The following is a 27,796-nucleotide window of genomic DNA, read 5'->3' on the forward strand; positions in this document are numbered from 1 at the left end:
ACTCATGGTGTTTCACAGTGCTGTCTCTTTTCATACTTTTCAGTGATCAATCTTTTCATTTTGGAGCCCCCTGATGATGACTAACCTGTTTTGATGTTTCATGTCCTTTTCTTTTTCTTGTCACCCTGCCTTCACTTTTCTTCAACTCCATAACAACCCACGTCTCATTTCCCCTTTTATTTTGCTTTTTTAAGGTACTGGCGGGGATGAATGTGCATCCAGCTGAGTTTGACGGCCTCAAGCAGGAGTACAACGTCAAAGGCTACCCGACCTTCTGCTACTTTGAGTGAGTCGAGTCCTCTCATCCGTCTCACTTTAGGCTCAGCCCTCACTTCCAAGGCTCAGAACATCAGAGCAGGGCCACTTCAAACAGAAAGTCCAGTCCAGACCTCTTAAGCACCAACAGACATGATGGCGATGCAATGGTGGCCCTCGGGGTTCAGAACTTGCTTCTACCAGGTGTACAGGAGAAAGTTTCTGACGAGATTTGGGATCTTCTGGTATTCCCTTTGAAGAAAGTAAGGTCACTGGAGGGCAGGGTCAAAGCTGTTGGGTGTAAGTGGGTGTCACTGCCAGGGAGCAAGGATCTGAAAAGATTAGTCGATTAATCAATAAGTTTAATCGCACTCTGTTTTTTAAAAACAAAATCAAACTTTTCCCTGTTCAACCTTCCCAGTATCTTGAGGCTTTAGACTGGCTGGTTTGAATGGTATGAGACTCAGAAATTGTGATACTGGGCGTTTTGACTAAAAACTGCACTGTTAAGACAATGCAAGGGGCTGCTTTGGTAGGAGGGTGCTTCTTCAGATACTGTGACGATAATGTTTGATCCAGTAAGGCCAGTTTGAGTAACACATGTATGAGTCTCAAGGCTTAAAAACACTTGACAGTAGTTCATATTCGACAGGATTTTATAAGTTATTACAGCAGGATTAATTCTAACTTTTGTCATAACATCAGAAACATTGGCTTGCTCGTGTTTAATTGGCCATGGCAGCGTCTTGCTGGATAACAAGATGTTGTGGCAAAAGTTGAGCAAAGTTGAGCTTGTCTTTGCCAGAGGCCTGTGCTTCAGGAACCACACTGTGAAAATGCAGTTGCCCCACTGACATGATTGGAGGGTCATTTTTTTCATGCAGTGCTGTTGTCTGCCTGAAAAACAGCAATTTTAACTATTAATCGGCTAGACTAAGTAGAGGCTTTTAATATACTGTACCAAGTTTTTTTCATCTTCAAGAACACCTTAAGGCCATATGTGACATTGATGTATCACTTGGCCTCTGCGTTTCTTTTTAGAGTTTGGATGAAATTGGTGCTGTTGGTAATCTGATAATTTCAGTTTACTGTTCAGCCTTAGTGTCTAAATATGCATACAGGCTCACATACACACAAACTCAAAGCTTATAGCCGCATGCACAGTAGGGGCTGAGAGTGTGACTGATAGTGTTTGTTAATGCAGGCACCCCCTCCCCCCAGCCAGAGCATCCCTGCACCATCCTCATATTTACGGTGTTGTTAACTGTATGCTGGTGCTTCGTAGCTCCCGCTTTGTTCCCCGCTTCTTATTCCTCCTGCAGTAGCTTTATCATCCCCATTTCCACATTAAACACTCTCTCATTCCAGTCTGGCCTTTTAATTAGACCGGGACTGATTAAGTGCCTCTGTGGTTAGTCAGTGTGTATGTGTGTGTGTGTGTGGGTGCGCGCGCGCTTGCTCTTGCTTTCTTCCTGTACGTGTGCACTTCTTTCTTGTGTGTGTGCACGTCCACGCACTAGTGTGTAGTTGAGCCTGAGCCAGTCTGTTAGCTGGGAGCACATTAGTGTCAGCGCAGGGCTAGCTAACGACCATTCGAGCCTATTGGCTTCAGTAATGAGCCCCTCACTGATAAACAGCAGCTAATCACTGCAGGGTAAATCGGCATCAACACCGCTGGACTTATCTCGCTGCTGCACCCGCTGTAGGATCAAGTGTTCAAGGTCATTTACCTTTTCCTGTCCTGCAGATTAGGGAAGCTTACTACCCAACAGCACACCTCAACTTTCTGTCAACTAAACAAACAATAAAAGAGAAACAATTTCTTTGCTTCTTTGTCCTTGCTGTGTCCTTTAACCAAGAAAGACACCAGAGACTGTCGGGCAAATGACATTTATCTCACATTTCCCCAACTTGATTTTACAAGGTTTTGGTGTATTTTACGGCAGCAGATAAAGGAAGCGAATACATAGCTGGTCATAAATCTCACTGATTGAATTCTAAGCAGCCACTCTCCGCCACGGTAGTCAGTTCACTTAAAATGCAAGTTTTAAGCTCCAAATCCAGTGTGTGTAATCGTGTATCACCGTTAATAGTGTCCCCTCTGTATCTCTGGAGCTGTAACGGCGGCCGTCTCCCCCTCTGTGTTTGCAGAATCACACTGCCCAGAGCCGGTTACTGTATTGACACTGATCCTTCAGCACTGGGCTGAGCCACCGCATCCACTTTCCAGCCTTCAGTTAGTCACAGCGAATAGCAGAGTAGATAAACTTATTCCTATGAAGAAAAATCTGCTTACGTTTTGAATCTTTTCAGACTGTTGAGCGAAGGAGATGCTTCTTGCTCATTTCAAATGCATTAAGACGGGTCACTGGCATTTCTTATGTGCACTTTTAAGCTAGCGTACAAAATTCAAGACAGAGGAAAGACTATCAATCATTGTTGAACTTTTGGTCAGAGCCTTTTGTCAGTGCCCATAAAACACTTCCTTTTGGCTTTGAGCTGTTCGGTCTCACAGGCCTGACCCAGCTATCTTAGAAACTGGGTTATATTATTGTTTGTTACAATTGTGTTTAGGATCCTTTCTGTCCATCACACATATCATGGACTTCTTCAGTGTCCGTTTTGCAGGAAGTGATGAGGAATCAAACCTTTTTGAGCACTGAGTTGTGTCCTTAATGTTCAGCATCAAAAAGTATCAAGCTGAATTTTCTTGTCTTGCTTGTTTATGTCTTGATTAGATATATACTGATTTAAATAATTACTTTGTTAAAATGTATTCCAGATTTTTATTTTGTTAAGGTAACAATAAACACTTTTTGAACAGGACTAAGCCATAATCGTGTCCATTGCTGACAGATGTTTTAGTGATCATCTTGTTCTTGTGCTCTGTTGTATTTTAGAAAGGGGAAGTTCCTTCACCACTATGAAAACTACGGAGCCACAGCCAAGGATATCGCGGACTGGATGAAGAAGTGAGTATGGTTCTAATCCCCTCACCCACTGAAGATACATTAAGTCTTGTCAAAGTGAAGACTTCAGGATTTTTGTATCCAAAGCTATTGGCAAATAAAAAGACCGGCGCTCCCAAACGGCATTCTGCCTTCTGCCTCTGACAGTAAACAAACTGCTCCCCCCTCTCACCTTCAATGTCTGGCATCACCTTTTCCTTCTACTGTGGTCTTCATCACACCTTTTCTTGCCCTGGCTCACCTTGCCATTGTGTCATCAATCTACACCTGCTCTGTTCTTGTCTCATTTTTCTCTCTCACCTTGCCTCACACAGTCCGCCCGTAACCCCGTCTCCCACCACGGTTTGGCTCTCCTGCCTCCTTTTCTCCTCCGTCTCCCGTTTCCACTCGCGTTAAGGGCCTGGCAGGAAAGTCATGAGTGTCCACAGGGCTGCAGCCAGAGGGCACAGAGCAGGGCTTTCACAGCTATCACAGGAAACGAAGCAAGACAGGCGGAGGATGTATTCCAGCTACACTCTCTTTAGCCCAGAGGCATAACAACTCCCTCCCCAGTCCTAAGCTTTTACTACTCTGCTTAGTCAGAGCTCAGTGGTATAATTTAGAAGTGGTTGCCACCGCCAGGCTGGTAATCAGGCAATCAAGTTGACAGAATGGTTGCCATGTTTTAAATTGAGAGATAATTCTGAGTATAATTACACCTCATATTTCAGTTAAACAAAGGCATGAATAGTGGTTAAACACAGTTTTCATTTCTTATTTATTTTGTCTGTTTCTCCGTTCCTCTCTGGCACACAAAGATAATTTAACATGGATAGACTGACCTTAGATTACTAAATTTACTGTAGATTGTTCATTTGCACATAAATACTGTATGTCCCAGACATTGGAAGACTGGCCTCCTGCAAGCCTCATCACATCTGAAGTTTGTCGTGTCAGAACCTTTTTTTTATCCGGAGATGCTGCAGATGAGGAAAAGCTGAAAAGGTTTTTTTTTCAGCGAATGGCATTGAAAGGTTTTTCCAGAATAGTCTGATGTGCTGCGTTCATATTTTGAGACGTTGTGTCCATTGTGCTCTTTCTGTAGCACTCACTGCATCAGATTTTTTATCTCTTCTCCCCCATTTATCACCCCTACTTCGCCTCCCAAGTTTTGATGAAGTTTCTCTTATGATCAGATTCAGCTGTCTCAGTTTTTTACTGCCCTTTGCTGTTTGTATTTACAGGAGATTCTAGAGCAGTGGCAAAGAAGTTTCCTTTTTGTTTGTTTGATTTTTGGGCCAACGGGAGCAATAGAGGTCAGAATCTAATACTTTTGAACTAGTGAAGTTCCTTGCTTTTGTAGGCTGCACATAACATCTTTTGACACTTGATCCCTAATACTGACATACTTACTCTAGAGTCTAGTTTCAAGACAATAATTGGACACAAAAGTACAGGTGAGATTCCGTATCCTTGGTGATCATATCGGCCTTTTGTAGCAGTGTCACACCAGTCAGGAGGTAGAGCACGGTATGGCTGTATAGAGGACCTGCGCCTTATGTTGCAGAAGAGCAACCAAAGATGTCATCTGATAAAGCCTAAGCTTGGCTTCAGTCCCTGATAAACCCCCGCCTTGAGCTTTTTATATATCAGAGAGATGTAGATTAGACAGATGACATTCTGGATAAAAGATCTGTGCCTGGAGGAGATACAGCATTTCTTAGCACCCCAGTTGCACAATTCCAGCGTTTTTTTTTAAAGCTATGCAGTCTCGTGTGGTTTCAGCATGTTGGCTCAGGCCAGAGTGATTGCGGAAGGTGTGTGTGTGTGTGTCTGTGTGTGTGTGTGTGTGTAAGGAGTGTGCACTTTATAATCTGTGTCCACTCGTTCTTGGCATTGGAGAACTGTGCTCCGTCATCAAGGCGGGGCTGCTTTGGTCCAGATGTGTGTGTGTGTGCGTGCGTGCGTGCGTGCGTGCGTGTGTGTGTGTGTACAAATTGGGTGGAGTGGGAGCTACAGCTGTGTCTGATTTTTGTTCCATACAGATTACACGCTAGCTACAATGTGCCTGCTTTTTAAAGTGTCCCTCACCTATGTTGCCCTGTTGTCCCCCGCTTCCTGTTTCAGCCCTCAGCCCCCCCAGCCAAAGACCCCAGAGGTGCCGTGGTCGGAGACAGACTCCCCGGTCTTCCACCTGACCGATGAGTCCTTTGACAGTTTCCTGGAGGAACATCCTGCAGCCCTGGTCATGTTCTACGCCCCCTGTAAGTAAGAAACCAGGTTGAAAAAGAGCAGTGCTGGAACCAATGATTATTTTCACAATGAATTAAAATTAATATCACCAGAGCCCAAATGATGTCTTTGAATTGCTGTTCCAACACAACAACCCAAAAGATATTGAATTTACAATTATATAAAACAGAGCATGAAAACAGTCAGATTCTTATAAACTGAAAGCAGCAAATGTTTGGCATTTTCAGGTTGATTGGCTGCTAAATTATTCAACCAATCTGTTCTGCACCAACACAAGAGTGGTGAAACTTCCTGTCAGTTCTAGGTAGGGTCAGTACTGAGGACCAGTGGTAATCTATACTTTCCTACTGTCAAAAAATCCCACGGAAAGACCAAAACCAACAATGTATAAATTCACCTCCCAAGACTTCAACTTTCCTGCCCAACCTACCCTGTCTGTGGCACTCAGCCCCCAGCCCTTTGGGTCCTAAGATGTAAATCTTTGAAAACAGGTCACAAAACTACAGATTCAGTTTTTAGTGTTACAGGAAGAAGTGGTGGATTTTCAGATGCAGATGAATACACGTTTGGTGCTCTATGTATTTACGTCAGCTGGATGGTGTGTGTGGCAATGACTCAAAATGAACAACAGTGCCACCGTTCAAAATAATGAAGGAACATGTCAGCCAGTGCTGCAGTATTCTTGTATAGCACAGAAGTATAGGATATATCAAGATATAGATACACAGATGATACTTGTTAGTAGGATGAGTTCATTGTTAGTTTTGGTCTTTCCATGGGATTTATTAACAATAAAGACATAGAGTATTGCCAGACTTGTCCTTTAACCAACCCCCTTTTCAGAAATACATGGATAGCCTTCAGTAGTTTCAGTTGTTAAAGCAGTGTTTGAGAAGAGCTTCACATTCCATCCTGCTGTGTAAAACATTCTCTTGCGGATTCTCTCGGGTAAAACTGTTGTTTAGTCACACAAATAACATCACTGTTTCACTGTCATGCTCAATATTAACAGGCAGCTGGAGAAACTAACTGGAAAAACATGAAGAAATGAAAAACAAAACCCAGAGACAAGCTGGCTGCGGTAACTTTAGCTTTTTGTATCACACAGTTGCACACAAGCTCGTCCTCACAACAGAAAACTTCATTGTTGCCATATGGTTGACATAAGCCTGCTTGTCATTTTTTTTCACGCACCATACTGCCGTTGTTACGCTGAACTTTGTAAACATGCCAGACTTTGGGTTAGATTTTTTTTTATTTTTTTCCAGTTCCAGATTGCTTTGCTTTGGTCCAGCCCTCCTGTGTGCGAGGGAGCTGTCTAAAGGAGACTCTGCGTGTTGATAAATGTGACATATAGATGTAAAATCATGCAAATAGACTCCCCCCATTTAGTAACACACGGTGAGTGCAACATCTGCAACAATCCGAAGCGCTTTGCAACCAATTCTTAGACCTTTTTTTCCCACATTAGCTGCCTCTTTACTTCTGACTACATCACCCTCTGTGCTCATCTCAGTCTCCACAGTGTAAAAATAAATTGGTAAATAAGAGTAGGGTCCTTTTTCTCTAGCTTTCACCATAATGATGATTCATTGTTTTCAGAATTTTAAGCACATACTTTGCGGCAGTGCTTTCGTACCTCCAGGTTGCCGGCAGCACTGCACTCCATCCAGAGGGCAAACACACTCTCCAGCTGTTGAAGTGATTAAAACACATCCTTAACACTAACACACTGCAGTGGGACCGGCTGCATCTACTATCTCATTATCCTCCAACATGCACCAGTATTTAAAACAATTTCTGCCAGTTGGCAGGAAAAAATGTCATGACATGGGCTTTCTGTAAATATGATATGATACGATTAAGAAAAGCCAAGTGACATCATTTCATTTATCGGATCACTTAGTTTGGAATGTAAAAACAACCATTACACACGACTGAGAGGCTGCACGCAGCCACTTGGACCAGCTTTTGGTCAAGAAGTAGCTACAGTGCATGTATTGTTTTCTTTCTTTGCCTGTTAAATATGAATGTACAACAAATAATGCAGTTTAAACTGAACACATCACATAGCTATCTCTGTGTTGAACTCATGTCCTCTAATATCAGTGATTAGCATTTTCCAAAGTGTCTTAATACCAATTGGCCAGTTTATCACAGATGTGATTGGCACCAATATCATAAGTATTATTTGGTGTGTGTTAAGGCTTCAGCGTAGTGCACAGTTATGTAGCTGAGGTCTGAGTCATTAGCATACAAGTACAAGTTTAACATTCTTGCTTGTGTGGGCAGCTTTTAAAACCCCTAAACCCAGGCATATTAATGCGAATAAATCATCACCAATAGTAACATATATACTGGACATGTTCAAATCTTCATCTTCTCTTAAGTCTGTATCAAACCAAGAGCACAGAAAACATGAACTATTTGACTTGCCTTGTTTTCTAAGTTTTCCCAAATAAGGGAGAAATAGTCAAATATCGTCAAACTTTATCTTTTTATATTAGGATATATATTTATATTGAGTATTATATAATATTCTAATTTTTACATTACCGTATAACAGACACCACACATTATCAAGCAAACTTGCAGAGATGATTTCAGTGCCATTAGTTTGTGTAGTTATTTTGGACAGATTGTTCAACAACTCAGATTTTTTTTTAACAACATACAAAAACATGTTTGAGTGGATGTCTGAACAGTACGGAGGGCAGACTAGTCCTCCCTGTCCTTTTGTGGTGTCACAGCTTCACAGAAGCTTGTCCTGCACTTGACCCACCCTGCGGTCAGCAGCCAGTCACCCACACACTCAAATCAAGGGCAGGCAGCTAAAACAAGCATCAGATGTTTTCAGCTTGCACACACACACACACACGTGCACATATACACAAATATCTGTACACCAGTGACACATATCAAACACATATTTCACACCATGACACAAACATTTATTTCACACCATGACACAAACATTTATTGCACACAATTACACCGCATATCTCTCTCATTGTCTTTCTGTCTCGCTCGCATACAGACACACACACACACACACACACACACACACACACACACACACACACACAAAAAAAGATGCCCAGTCTGCTTCAATGCAGTTTCTTAATGGCCCTGCTGTCAGAGTGAGATTAATGGTCTCCCAACCACCACCATCAGCTTGCATTTCTGTCCACCTTTCAGCGCAGCCATTCTCACTGTCCTCTGAACAGCACTCAGCGGGGGTTGTTTGCGTGCAGTTCCTTACGGCGACATAACCTCCGACTGAACGCTCTGTTTCCCAAAGCCTGATTATTGTCCCGGACCAAAACAGTTCCTGTCTGCCAATGTTGTTTGAATTAGGCAAAGCAAAATATAAAATACAGAATGTTGTTCCGGCAAATCTGGATGTAAATGACAATGCTTGATCCCTAACTGTTTGTGTTTTGGCTGCAGCTGGTGCACCAGGAAGTTATTAGGTGTGATTTTAACATCTCTCCTCACTGGCCACTTAGCAAGTAGCCACAGGCTCAGCTTACTGCTACAGTGGACCCAGAGGAGATGACCTAACAACACCATAACATTTGCTGTAAAGCAGAGGGAACTCGTCAACCTTTTTGCTTTTTAGCGTGTATCTGTTTTTATTACACCTACAGTGTGGCCCGTTTGTTCGTTCTTTTCACTCTGAGCTGTTCTGCCCCACACTCAGGCTGAATCAGCAATATTTCAGTGTGTTTCTATAAGCTCACCCCCTCCCCCACTCCACCCCCGTACACTCGCACTGATCATGCCCCTCGTGTACCACTTGTTCTGAAAGGCTGATGCATAGCACAGGACAGACATTTGGTTTAGTCTCTTACTCATCATTTTGAAGGGTCAGACAAAGTCCTTTCCCTCTGTTTCTCCGGTAAGCCTTAACACGATCTGATGATCTCACACTACAGTGACTGAGTTGAAAGAGAAGCAGCATTCTTTTTTTCACGAGTCATATCACATTTGATTTATAGCCTGCGCCAGCACTGCATTATTTATTGAAGAAAGAAATTCTTGAACTGTTTTGACAAGGGCAATTTACCAGGTTTGGGAATGTACCAAGTTTGTTTCATGCATCTGTGCACAACAGCGCTGTGAGCACATAACGCAGACTGCTCCTCCCCGATCAAACGGCATATTCATTATAGCTTAAGACGAAACATCTTTTACATTGTGAGAGACAAATATTGTGGTATGTATTTGAAAGTCCTTTTTAGATCCAAAAATAAAATGTTTGCCAGTTTGCCCGCTACTCGTGAAATATTAAACACACCTCCACACCAAATAGCGACTTTATTCATGATGTTCGGAGCTTCAACAGATTTGTTGAAAAGAGCACAGACACCACTATCCCCAGATAATATAGTTATACTGAGCAAAAGAACCACTAAATGCTGTCCTCCTTCATACTGAAAGGGCAGAGATGCACAGTGTTTGGCTGATGGTGAAGTTTGGTGATGTAATGAAATTCATACTAATTCATACTCATTTTTGCACTCAAGTTTAAAAAAGCTGCAACTCTCTCTAGAGCTGGGAGATAATTCATGTTCCCATTAAGTGACTCCCAGTGGAGTTTTTGTTTTATACATGTGGAGAAATGAATGCTGTATATCTATGTACTCATTGACAGATATTGATACAGAAAAAATATTCCTATCAATTAACAATTTGGCTTAAGAATTGAGTCATAATACTGCAGGGTGCGTTTGCAGTAATCTTTTTAATGATAATATAAGAAAGTACTTTCAGTATTTTAAGTTTTAAGTGAATTATATTAGATACAAAAAATGAGCCGTGATGCTAACTGTGTAGCCCGGTCAGAATTTATCATTGCACACGCAGCTTGTGTGTCACAATGTAGTGTGTGGGCTCTCTCACCAAACATAAGCTATTAAGAAGTAATAAGTTAAAATTGTTCCTGTTAACACTATTTTCATCTAATATGGGTAAGTGCAAAGGCTTCAGTTCTGGATCGAGAGCAGAGTGGTTAGTGCTGTTTGAAGCCTGTTGAAATAACAAATTTGAAGCCTGCTGCAACTTGTGCATGAAGATGCTCAAATTACGAAGTTTGGATTAAAATGACATATAAATGAATTGAGTTAGTAATTCTGGGACTTCAGGTTTTCCTTCATAATGGCATCTAGCAGTGCAGTTAGATTAAAACTCTCTAACTTCACCCTCCCCTTCCAAGCGCAAAGGAGAAACTACAGTAGCCGCAAAACACACTAAAAATACAAACAGCCCTATCTATAGCCAGTGTATGGTTTGTCCGCTCTGAGCTACTGTAGAAACCTCGCATTTCAATAGATCCTCCTCCTGTTACACACTGGACCTTTAACCACATCGCCCAACTCTATCAACACCTCCACCTTTGTCTTCTTCTTCTTTCTTTCTTTTCTTTCTTTCTTTCTTTTCTTTCTTTCACCACTGAACTCTGAACACTGAACTGAGCGATGAGCTCACTTACACCTAGCCATTAGTCTGACTCCATTTGTCTCTAACATGCTTTCTCAGACACACACACACACACACACACACACACACACACACACACACACACCCATGCATGAGAGTGAAACATGTAGGAAGTAATCAGACATGACTTAACTCTGCTGGTAAACATGAGAGTCTCTTGTCATCTCATTTACAGTTTCACCCTCAGCATGCCAGCACTAAACCCACTGACAAACTGGGGTGAAACAGCAAGACACCAGAGAATTACAGCTGTTGGAGTATTGATTCAACAAGACAGCTATGAGGGTGTAATGTTGTGCAAAAATTGCACCATCAAACCTCTCAGCATTGGTTTTATGGCAGTAATTTTTTGGAATATACATTTATCTCTTGTTTATGTTATGCAGCACTAAGAGTCGATTCCCTCGTGTCTTATTTACTCTGACCAATGTCACTGTTTTAGATAGCAGGCTGATGTTACCGGCTGATATTGACTTATCCCAGATACATTGGTGTTGGTCTATGTTTGTCCATATGTGAATAGAAATTTAGTACATAAATGTTTTAGTGCTTTTATTTTCATGTATCGGATCCTCATTTTTCTGAGGATTCAGTTTCGAGTTTTTAATCAGAACTTGGAAAAAAATGTCTGGAAGGTATTAGTTATCAGTGTTTTTGAATATCAAGTATCAGAAATCCATCATTGGTCGGGCTCTAATGTGTGATTTGACTTATTTAGGGTGTGGACACTGCAAGAAGATGAAGCCAGAGTATGATGAAGCTGCTGAAATACTCAACAAGGGCACAGACGTAAGTTTCATGACCTTTGCTTATGTTTACATGTGCACAGCATGCATTTCTACAGGCTTGTGTGTTTAGTTAAATTTTCATATCTCACATTCTAATGAACATACGCAACTACACGGGTGTAGTGGCGCCTCATTAACAGATCATAATAATCCCTTCTCTTGGCCTGAAGGCTTTTGGCCGATGCAGCCGACGCGCTGGTCGGTCTGTCCTGTAGCCTGGCTCTCGATGTGTTTTTGATTAGTCGGGTGTGTTCCTCGCCTCTCCTCTCCGCCATTCTGTCCTCTGTGGTAATCTAACACTCCCCAGCCAGGGGCAGGGCCTATAAAACTCCAGCCTGGTGACTGTAGCAATTATCTCATCCGTGAGCGTCCCCCCGGCCCAATGCTTGGACCTTCTCCTTGTGGCTCTCTGCCCGGCACTGGAGGTCAATGGGAAAAGCCTGGCCATTATCTAATATGGATGGACTGGAGCCTCTCTTAACCTGAGCCCTTAAGACCCAGCATATCATTTATTCTTCTCCTCCTTGCTTCTCTGCTAGTGTTACTAATGCAGTGCTTTTATATAAACAGTGTATGCCCCTTTGCAAAGGTTGAACTAGGATTGTTTCTAAAGTAGTTGGTGTTAATTGGTGTCATGCAACAGGTTACTCTAAAGGACCTTCATTGGTCCAATTAGACAGAATGACTCTATAGTTATTATTTTACCAAAGTCCCACATGATTTAAGGTTTGTTGTAAGGTTGTAATTTTTTTCTCACAGAGTCCGGGTGTGTTGGCAGCAGTGGATTCCACGGTGCACAAGGCTGTGGGGGATCGCTTTAAAATTTCTGGCTTCCCAACTCTTAAGTATTTCGAGAAAGGTGAGGAGAAGTACACGTTGCCACAGCTTCGAAGCCAAGACAAGATCATCGAGTTCATGCACAAGTGAGTGACATGTGATCGCTTCTTTACTCCTGACCAGGAAACAGTGCCTGTGCAAAGCTAACATGTTTAGACCCAAACTCATGTACACTGCAGTAATTTAATCCTGAGCATAAACATTTTAGCAGTGCTTTCTTATGTCCTGCATGCTAATTAACCTCTGCTTATCTATTACCTTGTAAAGCAAAATGGATGAGTTGATTAATTTTTTTCGTCCTCCCATTGTAATAGATTATTCTGTGGACAGGGTCACTGTGGAAAGTAATGTACCAGCAATGACATCAGTCCAGCTTTGGCAATTACAGTCTCCATAAAGGCATAAAGTCTGCGACTAGAGGTCAACAGACCTCATTTGCTATAAGGCTGAAAGAAAGCCTCACTCTGTGTTCTGTAAAAAATACTAATAATAATGATAAGAATAACAAGAGTAATAATAATAATAATAATAATAATAATACCAATAATATCACTAGTATTCACATTTTTCTTTTTCATAAACAGTTTGAGAAATGCTATATATGTGTACTATAGCTGTACTTTTAGCCCTTACAATAAATGTAAAGCAGTGTTTTTCCCTCCTTGTAGTACACATAATAAACACTGCTTTGCTCTCTTTGATGTCTGTAGTCCCCAGGCACCACCTCCACCAGAGCAGTCTTGGGAGGACAAGCCCTCCAGCGTCAGCCATCTTGGATCAGAGGATTTCCGAGAGGCGCTGAAGAAGAAGAAACATGCTCTGGTCATGTTCTATGCTCCCTGTAAGAGCTTACCGTTATTCATATTAGCTCTGCTTAACACCTGTTAGCAAAAAAGTCTGGAATTAGTCCTGAAAGATTATTCACACATTTTTCACAAACTGTAAAATTTCATATGCTTGGTTGTTTTGATCAAACTATTACGTGTGTGTGAAGTTGTTGCAACCAAGTGTGATCACAGCCCTGCTCTGTTGGACTTGGTGTGATCATATCCTGGGTTTAAACCAGCATGCATACGTAACTCAGATCTGCCTGTCAAGCCCCTCAATGTGCAGTATATAAACCCCACCTAAGCCATGGGGAGACTAAGAAATGATTCATATGACTGAGAATAGATTTGTGCAAGTTAAAAAAGTGAACAAATCACTTCCATCTCATATTGACGGGTTCCTGGGAAACGGCAAATCCTATAATGCAGCTTTATTGTTAAGTCCTGAGAAATAGCTAAACTTACCAAAAAATGCCCTGGAAAAAAGGAGCTGTCCTGTTAAATGTTTGCAGCAAAAAGACCTTTATGTTGCTACAGTGTTAAACTGTCGTAGTTTGCCCAGTGTCTTTACAACAGCTGGCAGTTTAAATTACAACCTGGCCAGAGCTGTTTTTTTGTGATCAGTGTCTCAGTGTTCAACTCATAATGGCTTTTAAAGCTGCACTTATAAACATTATTAACAGTATTAATGAATCAAATGATGTAATCAAATGAGTAATATGAAATGAGTTTCTCAAAGTGATGAATCCACAGAAAATGAACACCAACTTTGAAGATAGTCTGCCTAGTGTGGAGTTAGTTGTTTGCCAAAAACACCAGACAAATAAAGCTGCTTTAAAGAACACACACACACACACACACACACACACACACACACACACACACACACACACACACAAACAAAACACAAACAATTCAGAAACTTTGGGGTTGTGCCAACCCTCTAGAATACCCCCTGTCACCAGCTTACTCAGCTGTTTTTCTGTTTAAATTAAAGACAAAGGTTAGAGTCTCTGTGACTGAACCTGTCTTTGAAAATGATATCTGAAAAAATATAAGGAACCAGTGTTATGACACTCTTGGTCGGAGTTGTCAAACAAAACACAGATGCAGAAGGAATACAGAACAGCTAACTTGCTTGATTATCAGTTCACTCGTAGACACATACAATCACCTCTGTCCCTGTTTTTTTGGCCTTTGTGTCTGATGAGGGCTTCAAAGCTAGACGGGGCACAGCGGTCAGGCTGCTGACTCTGTTGGGCCCTTTGGTGCCTCTCTCTACAAAGAGACGCTCCAGATGCACATCAGGCAGCAACAACCTGCTGCCCTCCCACCCCATCTGCACCCTGGTGTCTTATCAGTGAGGGAGCTTGCATTAAATAGAGCATTTGATGAGATACAGCTGCTTGCCAAGACATCGTAACTGGATATGCTTCAGACAGCTTTTCAAACAAAGGTTTGGGTTATTAACCTTTAGCCTCAAATTTGCGTAATTGCAACTAAACTGGAACTAAATGGCATCACATCTTCTCTCTCTCGCCAGTTCTTTCCTGACCTCTGGCAATACTAAATTGATAGTCCCTTTTGTATACATACAGTGTTAAATTAAAGCACTGTCTAATTTAGTACAGACTTGTTTAGAGGAATCTATATAAATAGTATTAAGTGATGTTCAGTCCCAAACAAAACCTTTTGGTGTATTTAATGTACAGCTATACATGTATTGTATTCCTTACATCTGTAGTTTTTATCAATGACAGTAATACGTCTACCTGGCTGTCTCTTTGTATTCATCTGCCTGCTTTTCTGTCTACCTCACAATCGCTCAGTAATTATAAGGAGGGCGAGTGAAAATGGCTGTGCAGGTAGAAGAGAGAAATGATAGTTGCAGGTTATCAACAACAGACCTATCTGGATGTCAAAACATATGTGAGGGGTGAAAACTGAAATATTCCTGTACTTAGTTTTACAGTGACCCGCCTCGGTCTATTCCCTTTATATGGGGGCAAAACATGGCATATGGCACACTGTTTTTTGAAATATTGGTTTCAGAATTGCGACAGAACCTTTAAAGGCCATTTAATGTTGCAGCTATAAGGGCACTCCAGCAGGAAATGGATTTCTGAGCTGTGCTGAATGCTGGTTTAGTGAGGTAGCTCTGAAAAGGGAGACAAATGAGCGGTTGCCAAGGTGATGCATAATTGAGTTGAAGATACACTTATCAGTGTGTTTGTGAATGCTTGTGGGCATGTACGCAACCGTAAAAATACCTAATTATGACTGTTGTCGCCATCAGTCAGTGCACTTGTAGCCTTTGAAATCCATTTACAGTGGGATCGCCGTGTTAATGCTCTTAATGACTCGTGGGAACAAATCCCAAGATCTTGGTTATAACGAGGCCAGTGTCAACAATGGGTAGCTGAATATATTTTGTTTTACACATTTTCATAATATTTCCATTTAGAAGATGAAATAGTAGCTTTAATAATTTGTTATTCTAAAAAGCCTGAAACTAGAAAAGTGGAGGCTGTTACAGCAGTAGATCAATGCCCATGGTTTTAGAATGACATGCTTAAAAATCCTATGAATGTAATGCGTGGGTATTCACATATCAACCAACCCATTCATACTGATTAGCTCTGCATTAATTAGCTCAACATTCAGCACTGTACAGCCCACAATATCTCTCACTGAAGAAATCCCAACATGAATAAACTTATGGGAAAACTGTCAAAGATGTCGTGTGATAAAAAACATTTCTCCCCAGGAATAATCCACATGCTTTATTAGAAATAAACTTTATTTGTGACTCTTCACTATCACAAGCAGATTGACTGGTGAACTAACTCTGCACATGAAAACTTTTAACCAGTCACCCACTGCCAAGCTGCTTTTTTTTCTTCCTGGAAAATGTTACCCTTCGTCAACATAAAAGGTCTCCTTGCCTTTTTCACCTTTCCCATTTCCATCAGCAGCAGCAACAGTTTGATTGTAATGAGCAGAAGAACTGGGTACTTGACATTAGCAACAAAAGAACAAAACAAACAAGCAGCGTGTGCACCAAACCTCACAGAAATCTTAAGGAATAAGACGTCATCAAGGTTATAACACCTGATTGCAAGTGCAGTGCAAAAACATCCTTTTCTTCTTAGCAAGATGTAGCTAGAGTCAGAAAATCGTTTTCCCTCACAGATTTATAGGTCTGATACAACCCGATCACCAACCTCATATACAGTTGAATCATCTTACCTCCACCTACTAGAGGTGAACCTGCTGTCTGTAAATGTTATCTGTAGTTGTGGTACCTAGTGGTGTTATTTGTGTAAGTATTGACTTACTTTATATGGATGGCTGCTGGAGCACAAAAGCAGTGGAGGTTGTGTTTATGACAGCAATAAAGAGATTTACAGTCTCTAATAACACACAAGTGAACCATCTCTAATGTGGCCTAAACCTCCAAATAACTGCAGCAATGTGAAGGGGCCACAGGCTTTAAGAACATGTTTGAGATTAAGCAAATGATCTGTGGAAGTGATTTTGTTTGTATCGGTGAATGTGTACATGTTAGTACCTATATAAGGTATTATTTAGGACATGAAGCTGGATGTTTGTGGTGTAATAATCTCCCATCTGTGTTTTCTCCTCTTCCAGGGTGTCCGCACTGTAAAAACTCTGTTCCCCACTTCACCACAGCAGCAGAGCTCTTCAAAGAGGACCGCAAGGTTAGTGTTGCTCGTTCACACATTCAGCGACATACACACATTTAGAGGAAGCAGTAGTGGTGTGACAAAGATAGCTCAAGCTCAAGCTGACACTTAAAGTAACAATAGTAGTTTTCTGTAATGACCAACGGTTAGAAGAGAGGAGCAATACTGATTTTTTTGTGTGAAAATAAGTATTAAATAGCTCTACATTCCAACAGCTATCACTGATATAGAAGGTTCAGTCAGTAACATGGGTCTCCCAGACATTTTCTGGTGTCTCTTATCTTCCTTATCTAATGAGGAGAAAGAACTTCACAAAAAGGGCAGTCCTCTCAGCAAGCAGCAGCAAGAAAGACAACCTTCAATCTCTGTGTTCAGTGAAATGTTAGGGCCGGAATGTGTTTAGCCTAGCTTAGCACAAAAAGACTGGAAGAAGGGAGAAACTGTTAGGCTCAGTTAAATATGGAGAAAACACATTTTCCAACTATTCCAAGCTGAGTAACTCAGGTGTTGTATCTTGTTGTTTATTTGGTCATATTCTGTCTTTCACAACCTACACACATCCAAAGGTTAACAAAACATTTCTTTCCACAAGATAGGAGAAATTAGCATGGGAATTGTTCACAAAATTAAGCTTGTAGTTTTCCCTCTTTTTACAGTGTTCTGTACAGTTTCACCGTGTGCTAAGCTAGGCTAAATACAACCTGGACCTGCCACACTATATTTGTACTGGACTCACAGAGGGGATATTGATATCAATCTCTTCATGTGACTCTGGGTGAAAAACTAAAGTACATTTCTAGAATATCTGAGGATTCTTCAAACCTGAGTCATAGAGCTTAATGACCTTGTATATTCATTATCTACAGTAAGGACTGCATTTAGTGCTGTCAAATGCAATTTAGATTTAAATGGTCAAATGTCATGACCCTTAATAATAAATGTTATCTTTTGCACAGCTCAATAGGTGTCAGATAAGAGTTTTGTACAATAAGCAGCTATTCTGAAATTAGCATGGAGGCCTGCAGAGTGGTTGTAGCCACATATTGCATACTCCAAATGATAAGACCTTTAAACAATGATATCCTGAAAACTCGTGGCTCAAAATTTACAACTCATTTCACCTCATTTCTAATATTTGTCTCCACGTGTCAGTTAGGAATTTGACCGCTTAGCTAAAGCCCACACAGTCTCATCTAATCTTGGGCACACTTGGGGCTTTGGGGTTATTGGAGGTTCATGCAATCACAACAGGACACACTCCTCCTCATCCTCCTTCATCATCTGTACTCCCTCTCATTCCTTTTCCCTCGGGACTCATGTCCTGACATACTCCCACTCCTGCTTTTCCTTTGAATACCCTCTGACTGCAGGGCTCAGTATTTCCAAACCTCCCTAATTGTGTGACTGACTCACACTCTCTCTCTCTCTCACACACACACACACACACACACACACACACACACACGCACACACACTTGGGCGCGTGTCTGGCAATACTTTGAGCAATGATTTATCATGTCAAACTAACACTCACCTTAAAAAAAATCGTACTGTTGCCTTTTGATGTTTAGGTTTCATCAAGATGCTAATGTTATCCACACATTGTTCCAACAGTGCTCCGGCAACTCTGCTCTCTCATTTGTTTGGTATTTCTCAAAATCATTGTCAGATGGTTTAAAACTGTGACGTGTCCTCAACTACTTATTCATCCATTTTTCTGAGGCAATCCTTTGTAACATTTCTGGATAACATAAAACCTTAACAGATGAGAAGGAAATGTTTTTGTACACAACTTTGAGTATTGCCCTTCAGCTGCAACTTCAGGAACTTGTAAATGCCTTTATTGATTTCTTGATTCTTAGAGTATATACATCAATACGTCATCCGCAATAAAATAAGAGTGTGTCCAGATATAACAGATATGTTGTAATCTTGTGAAGAAATAATAGTTAGACATTGGTCAGTCCAACAAACGTAAGCTTTGATATGTCTTCAATGGAGCAATGATTCTCAAAATGGCTACCAAGTAACACAAACTATTGAGACCTGTACCACCTAATGGAAAAAAATATTGACTTTATATTTTAAGAGAAAAGTTAGGACTTTTAGAACAGTCAGAAATGTTTTTTTGAGATCCGGTATCTAGCGGCCACAACAGCTGAAGGCACTTTGGCATTGCTTCACCATTCAGCTGTGATGTTTGGATCGTATCCTTATGATGAAACCTCCTCAAGCTGCCAAAACAGGGGGACCTCATATCTGTGAAGGTCATATAAATGCAGAGGTTTAAGATCTCTTCCTCTAGTTGTCCCTCCAGTGGCCAGTGGAGGTGTAAAGTTGTGTTTGATCAAGAGTAAATCTGAGAACTGAGCATGTGTTTACTTGGCAGTCCTCTCTATTTATAAAGCCTAGCCCCAGTGTATTGTACCAGGCCAGTGTTGATCACAGTCTATTAGCTGCCCTCGCCTCATTTACTAAAGACAAACACAAGCTTAGCTGCAGCTTTGAAGACGCGAACAATTAGAACTTCACATTCTGTGCTGTAGGACAGCGGGGGAGCTGTGTACAGGGTTTGTCCTGAGCTGTTTGTCTTTTCCCCAAATTCAAATCAATAGCAGCATTAAAGGGGCACATTGGCTGGAACTGCTTGTTTCCAAAAGCTGTCTGTTGCCACTGTATTAAGAACATCGTTTTATCAGAGTATTACATTTTTTAAAGTATTTGCCCAATATGAGATGCCTTGGTGCTGCTACAGTACAAGTAAAGCACTCAGTAGAAATATACTGACCTGTCATGATGACCATGATAGAGTGCTGCAGGAATGAGTCCTAAAACTCGGAAATTAGTTCGCATTTTTGTACTTCTTTCGTACTAGTCAATGGGTTTTTTGAATGGGTTTTTGGTTAGGTGCCTAAAATAAGAGATTTTCACATTTAGTTTGACAACATGGAATACAGTCCTGCTCACCATTATTGGCACCCCTTCATTTTTCGCCTAACCTTTACAATATCTTAAGAAATAAATAGAAATGTACCAAATTTATATCAGGATCTTTTAATTGGAGGTCCAGAGTAATTTAACAAAGAAAATTGTTTTTTCAACTTACATATTGTAATTTCACAGAAGAAACAGAAAAAAACAGCATGTGCAGCAATAATGGCACCCCTCTTTAATATTTGGTTGCACACCCGTTGGCAGTGATGACAGCCTCCAAACGTTTCTTGTAGCCATCTATAAGCTTCTTGCACTTCTCAGCTGGTATTTCTCCCAGTCTTTCTTTGCAAATTGTTCAAGCTCTTGAAAGTTTGCAGGTTTCTTTTTCCCAATGGCAGATTTCAGCTCATACCAAAGATTTTCAATCGGAATGAACAGACAGAAGGATTGTGGTTTGCCCAGGTACTCTTTGGCAAAGATTAGTCGTTCCTTTTTATGTCTTTTCCTCAGCAATGGTGTCTTCCTTGGTCTTCGACCCATGAAGCCCTGTTTGGTTTAGTGTGCGGCATATGGTACTTGTTGAAACCATGACCCCAGACTGTTCCAGGTTGGCCTTTGGAGGTCTTTGGATGTTTGACGTGGTGTTTTGTCCACCATTTGCACCAACCTTCGAAGACTTCTGTCATCAATTTCTCTTCCCCCCACATCCAGGGAGGTTCTTGACAGTTCCATGCTTGGCAAACTTCTTATTAACATTACGCACTGTTGAAACAGGGATACCAAGGTCTTTTGAGATGGCCTTATACCCTTTGGAGGTCTTGTGTTACCTAATTATCGCACTTCTGATGTCCTCAGACAGCTCCTTTGTCTTCACCATTGTGACAAAGGAACAGGGGATAACAGATGGCTTTTTAAAACACGGAAGTCATCATTCATTGGCTAATTCATGTCACACGGGCACAGACAATTTATAACAGGTGATTCTCATTTGTGATTTAACACAAGCTGAGTCACAATGTGTTTCCATACTGATTTACAGCAAAGGGTGCCAATACCAGTGACAGAGCAAGCTTGAAGTTTTTCTATTTTTTCCTCCCATTGTTTATTGTTTTAAATTGTTGTTTATCATTTGCTCTTTTGTATCAAACACGAGTTCTCTATAGAACAGAAATTTTTCACTGGATTCATTTTTTTCAGAAGATATTCCACATTATGTACTTAAACTTCATGGGTGCCAATAATGGTGAGCAGGACTGTACATCAGTAAATACCCAACCTGTGATTTTGGAAGCTTTGACCTGGTATTAAATAAGGTAGTTGCTAACAAACAAACAGCTAAATGAGACTATAGATGTTGATGACAAACACATAGACTTTTCTACTCTAGTCTGCCTTTACAGCCTCATTGTGTTTATACTTAGTTGAACGTTTTGTGGTGGTGACATTGAAATTATGCGACCAGTTTGTTTAGAGCTTAACGTTAGCTTTTTACTCTCTACACTTCAGAAATCATAAAAGTGGTGTTCATTTGTTGAAGATTAACTTGCTGAACAAACCTTTGTTCAGAGCTGATTTTCTGTAATATTCCAAAATCCAATGTCAAAATCCTATTGGCTTTTTGTCGAATGAACCAGGACAATGCTAATTTTCAGGTTGGCCTAAAAAATACATCATCCCTCTCGGATATAATGATTCTTTTTTTTTTTTAATTCTGACCTAAACTAAAGCCATGCAGTATTGAGCATGCACTGCAGGGATTTGGAGTTTTTTACCTGTTTGCCATTGTGTTTTTGTACATAATGCATCTACACAGCGGACACTTGAACACCCCATTAAATGGAGACTTTAACTTCATGGAACACTTTCACTTCCTGGAAACAATGAATGTTTAATGTACTGAGTTCCTTGCCTCAGACACCTGCTGTGTTAATTCGCTGTATTCCTTTTTTAATTGAGCACAATGGGGCCTGTAAGGCAACTTTAATAAGTATTATAATGTCAGAATACATTAGTCAAATAAAAAGGACAGTTTGTGATATTATTTCTTTCAAAGTCACATTGTCTCTCTTTAATATAATTAATATTGATTTATAATAATAATAATAATAATAATATTCCTCGATTTACTCTAGTACCTGCTCAGGGACGTCCATGTTTAGTACTGTAAGCATAGGAACTTCTGAGTTTATCAGTACAGTTTGATTATGACTCTGCTGTTCAGTGTGACGCTAGTGGATTGACACCAAGCCAACTGGTAATATGCTGCTCCTCAGAAATTTTGCTATTGGATCAATGACATGATGTGGGGTCCTCTGTCACTTGAAGATGGATCAATACCAGAATTGGCTGCGGACCTTTGAAGAACAATGGCTCCTACGGCTTCATTTTCTCCTGTCAATTCACAGAAACTCTGATTGATTACACACAGGGATGAGCAGCCGGATGGAGTTGGTACTTACATTATGTCCCTTTTTGTAGCTACTGTTGCTGCAGTGACGTACTCTCTGTGTATCTGTGTAAGTGGTCAAATATTTTTAGAAAATCACTGAACTGTCCAAGAACATGAAGAATCGGATGATTTTACGCAGTGTTGTCAGCTAAATTTCTGTTGACTATTTGGCTTTTTCAAAGGTGAAACACCTCAGTCCTGCTGAATATACACAGCTTGCACAAAGTCTGTGAAATCCTCTTGTTGTGGGGGTACACTGAGGCCTAGTTTAAGACCCCTGATCAACAGACCATAGTGGCAGAATATCCCTTTATAGGCACTGTTCCCCACTGATGTGGAAAAGACACTATTTCTAACCTTCCTTGCTTGCAGATGTCTTTGCTGCAGATGCAGAGGAAACCAGCAGTTTACTCATGTAGCAATATGTCTGCGCTTATGCGTCTTCTCAACATTTGAGTGTTTGTATTTGCATGGGGGGAAAAAACAAGAGGCACTTGTATTTTGTAATTAGAACAAGAAGTCTTGAGCGTCGCCTCACGGTTGGACGCGCAGAGAAAGTGTCTAATATGTTTTCCTTCTGCAGCAGATTTGTCATTTCCACATTCAGCTCGAGCAGACAGATGGACGGGGAGTGATTATTTGATAGTGACAAGTTCAGTGTGCAGCGCTCAGCACCATGAGAGAGGGTGACATTTCAGCTGTCCAAAAGGACACGCTGAGTGAGCCATGTATCAGCGAGGCGGCATTTACGCCTCATTGGGGCAGCTTGTCACTAATCGATGCAACAGCCTCGCAACATAAATCTCCCTTGTTGTTTTTATGTAGGAGTGATTGTTGTGGGATTTTTTTCTCCCACCACCCACTCCAAATGGTTTAGCTGAAGAGAAATATATTGTCATTTTTTGTAACCTGGAAAGAGAGACTAGTGGTCTAAATTTGGACAAGGAGAATGTGTTGAGCCTGCTCATTACCAGAGCGGCTGCATACATGCAAGCCCCCGTTGTAAATGGCCGTTTTACACTTGATAAATATTGAGTTCTCATTACATTCTCCTATAATATCCTGTGTGCACAGTTTTTGTTGTCTTGATCTACAATTATAATAAAGTTGATTTGTTCTGAAAATATAGTGAGTGCTTGAGAGACACTAAAACAATAACTAATTGAACCCAAACAATAAAAATGCCATGCATGAATTAAAATCATTGTTACAGAACAGTAAAGCAGGGAAATATAATAATAGAATATGAGCCAAATCCCCTATAAACCTGCTTTCAAAAATGTTTTAGGAGGTATAAGATGTTACAGACCTTGCTAGTTTTAATATCTACAGGCAGGGCAAACGCCAAACTGCATTAAACTTCATTATGGTTCTCATTGATTTTATTATCAGAGTAAAAGGCCACCAACTTTTCTTAACACATATAAAAATACACACACTTTTCCATTATGTAACTTTTCCTCAAACATAGATTAAAGAAGGCTTTCTAGAGAGTTTTGATCCACAATACAATTCATGCAGCAATGTGTGCTAGTATGCTAATGCTGTGTTTTATAAGAAAGTTAATTTTATGAGTCAGAGATTCGATGACTTGAGATTTTTATGTAATTATACACTAGGTTATTTTAATAATAAGAGTTATTGGTTTCACAAAATTCCACTTGAATGGTTTTATTATTTACCTTTTAAATGTTCCGATGGTGAACTCCCCTCCAACTGTTTTTCCTCAGATTGTGTACGCGGCAGTGGACTGTACAAAAGGACAGAACCATGAGCTTTGTAAGCAAGAAGGGGTGGAGGGCTACCCAACATTTAACTACTACAACTATGGCAAGTTTGTGGAAAAATACAATGGAGATCGTGGGGTAAGTGTTATTACATATCTCACCTGCTGAAACTGTTAACACACTCAACATACAGAGAATCTCCTGTTGGCAGATCACTACAAGCGGACAGAAATCTTGTACTGAATAATGAACTATTTATGGCAAAAAGGATGGTCAAGAGTCAGGGTGATGCACACATCTCAACCCAACTTTAAGTGGAGTATTCGACAGGCTGATCATGATATTTTGGATATGACTAAGTAGATTGACCTTGAACTTGGCAACAGTATTTGTATTCTGTGTTTACTTCTCTTATCTCCATGCTGTCAGGCTAACTTTAGATGTTTCATGACTGCACTTTGATCTCTTAGATTAGAAGGAGGCATTTCAAGACTGATAAATTGCTTCAAGTTGTGAAACGATCACTAAAACGTGTGCTTTAATAACTGTCCCTGTCTCCACAGGAGGCTGGCTTCACAGGCTTTATGCGCAGCCTAAGAGGACGTGATCAGGAAAAGGTTGTCAAGAGGAAGGAGGAGCTCTGAGGCTGGCGTGCAGGGATGGGGCGTTGCACTGCACAGTTTGTCATTGCACTGTGACCCTTGACCCTGACAAGGGCCCTATCAGCACTGACGTGGGAGACTTGATGACCTCAGCGAAAGGCTATTTTTTTATACCATGGTGATCATGTTTGTAATAATACCAACAGAGTACCTACAGTTAGACCGACCACTTGAGACTTCTTTTTCCATGGATATTCTGATGGGCAGAAAATACACAGACAAAAAAAAAAGTGATTTTTTTTTTTCTTTCCTTTTTTGCCCAAACACTGTGACTGCATATGTGAGCACCCTAGCTACACCCTATACTGTATCTATGCAATACTGACCCCTGCTTTGCCCTGTGGTGGGGGTCTGTGTGACTGATTGACACCCGTGGTGGTGGGTGGTGGTGGTGGGCAATCATTAGTTAAAGGTGGAGGCTGCACTGTCAATTACTCCACAGGGGTCCTGGTCCAGTCCCATCAACCCTGCTCTGTCTCTAGAAGGAGACACATTGTGATTACAGAACCTTCATGTCTCAAGTCCAGAACCATCCAGAATATTTTTTTTTATCCTCACAGATCAGTAATTAAATATTAAACTGCATTTAGATAGTAAAATGTGAAGTGCTACTGTAGATAAGCTACTGTAGCAGTGTGAAGTAGGTGAAATCCTGGCTAAATGGTCAATATTCTGTATGGTTCTGGGCTCTCATGATTAGATTTGCTTTTAGAAATGACTTTTTGTTAGCTCAAAACTGTGGCCTTAACAATCTTAAAATTAATAATAGCTGGAATTGCATAAATATAACATGATAAGTGGAAGAGAATCAGAGGCCTGGTGCCCTTGCAGTTCCCTCAAGTCATGGACCAGAGCAAGTCAAAGGAGAAGAAAAACAAGAACATGAAATGCCAAATATTTGTGTGCATTGCCCTTGATATTTTCATGCTTTGTACATTTCCAGATAATAACAACATTCACAGCTGTAGTGATGTCGTCCACCTCCTCTGTTGTTCATTCAGAGTGGGATTTCATCAATGTTTTAACAAGGGTAGGGTTCATTTACATAATCATGGGAGATGTTAAAGTATGGTGGCTAAATATTGCATGATAAAATGTCCATAACAATTCACCCGTCCTCCTTGCACCGAAGTAATCATGCATTCCACCTAATATGCCACAACCCCTTCTGTATTCACACATCGTTCAGGCAGATGCTGTAATAATTCAGGCCTCCGATGTACACTTTGGGAATTCAGGGTTTTTGTTTAAGGTTACCCAGTCTGTTTTATGCCCAAGTGTGACCTGAACGACACCAAGGAGCCAGAATGACAGAGAAAGCACTCTGGGAACGTTGGGTCTCAATCTGTGTCCGCCTGCCATGCCTTGGCCTGGAACTACTTGGACAGTGCTCTCCTCAATCGAATTCCCGGGGATGACTTCATAGTACATCCAAGGAATAATTAAGTATTAAGTGAGTGAAGGCTCTGGCCCCCGTCCCACTTCTGGCAGCATAACCCCATAGATTTGGAGCCATCATCATTACTTTTGTGGCCATTTTTTTTAATGCTGTGTGTTTTCAACTCCCACACTACGGCCACTATAAATATTTAAAGGCTTATCTGTAGCTGAACTTGTGTTTTATTATTCAAGACTTTGGTTTCTTTCATTATGAATAAGGTTCTCAGGGATAGCGAAACACAATTAAAGGGAACTAGTTTGTTTGTAATTTTGCATTCCGGCTGAATGATTTTGAGCCCTTAGTTCACCAAATTAAACATTGTTTACATTTGTATCCCAATGAAAAAAAACAAATTGAACTGTCTTTTTCTGTGCTATATCATGACCACGTGTATTGAATAAGACGTATTGTCAGTAGATGTTACTGAACCATTTCTCGTCAGACATTATCATTGTGATTCTTAACGGACTCATTCCAAGTGAAACTGTCTCAGATGTTCTGGCTGGCACCAAACACTATTTTGTGTTCAGTGTGACTATTTAACATTTCATGGTGTGCAAGAGCATTTTGAAAGAGTGCTTTACACATTTAGGTGTTGACATATCGCTGTAATTAGGTGTTCATTCTCCTCTCGAGGTTAAACAATGACCTTTGTTTACTGTGTCCATTTGTTTTTGTTTAGGAGCCTGCGCAGTGACATCACATGTGGTTTGCTGAATAATAGAAAGACCACCTCTGTCTTATCCCAAAGGTATCCATGTTGTGTGGGAATTTGTCACACTTAATGCCAAGAAGTCATTGTTGCCTTTGTTGATTTTTCTGTGCCCAGCCATACGTACAGTTTTGCCCCATGCAGTAAGGACCTTGCGAGTTAAAAAACAAAATAAAGTCAAACATTTCCAAAACATTTTTCACTTGTTTTCATAAAATATGCATTTCTCAGCCATGCTTATGTTATTTTACAGCCAGTTTTTTTTATTTTATTTTTTAAAATTAAATCATTTGAGACGTTTGGGGTGTGGCTCTAGGTTATGCAATGTTGGCCAGTCAGTTGGACTTCCACAGTAAAATGTCTCCACACCTACTGTATTGATTTCCATGAATTTTGTCCCCCACAGGATTAATGAATCAGTGATCAGTTAATATTTTTAAATTTTATTTTTGATATTGGCCCACTCTTGTGGACAAAAAGCAGTAGTGTGTCTACCGCCTTGTTTCATTGATTTCAAGCAATAATAAGTTCCTGCAGCACCGGACCGCATTTCTAGGACCCTAGTTTTTTGTGACAGTACCACCTAGCCAAATACAAGTTTGTTATAGTTTTTAATTTTTTTTCTAATTTTTATTCTACTTTATCCTCGATAATATATATATATACTACTTTAACCAAGTACTTATGTAGAGTTGTGTGTTGAGCAATTTGTGTAATTAGCTCATTATACTCAGGTTAAATAGATATGGAATCA

General features: G+C 40.6%; 1 protein-coding gene across 1 annotated transcript in view; it reads left to right on the plus strand.

The window, feature by feature from the left end:
- The window catches only part of pdia5 (protein disulfide isomerase family A, member 5), a 55,945-nt gene extending 28,710 nt beyond the window's left edge, over positions 1-27,235 (plus strand). Inside the window, exons 9-17 of the mRNA XM_051404318.1 lie at positions 195-286; positions 3,156-3,227; positions 5,331-5,467; positions 11,677-11,747; positions 12,506-12,669; positions 13,294-13,424; positions 17,062-17,132; positions 24,231-24,365; positions 24,791-27,235. Coding sequence (XP_051260278.1) covers positions 195-286; positions 3,156-3,227; positions 5,331-5,467; positions 11,677-11,747; positions 12,506-12,669; positions 13,294-13,424; positions 17,062-17,132; positions 24,231-24,365; positions 24,791-24,871 — 954 coding nt within the window. The 3' untranslated portion in view covers positions 24,872-27,235. The remainder of the gene's footprint in view (positions 1-194; positions 287-3,155; positions 3,228-5,330; positions 5,468-11,676; positions 11,748-12,505; positions 12,670-13,293; positions 13,425-17,061; positions 17,133-24,230; positions 24,366-24,790) is intronic.
- The last annotated feature ends 561 nt before the right edge of the window (positions 27,236-27,796 follow it).

Source organism: Dicentrarchus labrax, unplaced genomic scaffold (assembly GCF_905237075.1).
Source record: "Dicentrarchus labrax unplaced genomic scaffold, dlabrax2021, whole genome shotgun sequence".
In the NCBI taxonomy this organism is placed as follows: domain Eukaryota; kingdom Metazoa; phylum Chordata; class Actinopteri; family Moronidae; genus Dicentrarchus; species Dicentrarchus labrax.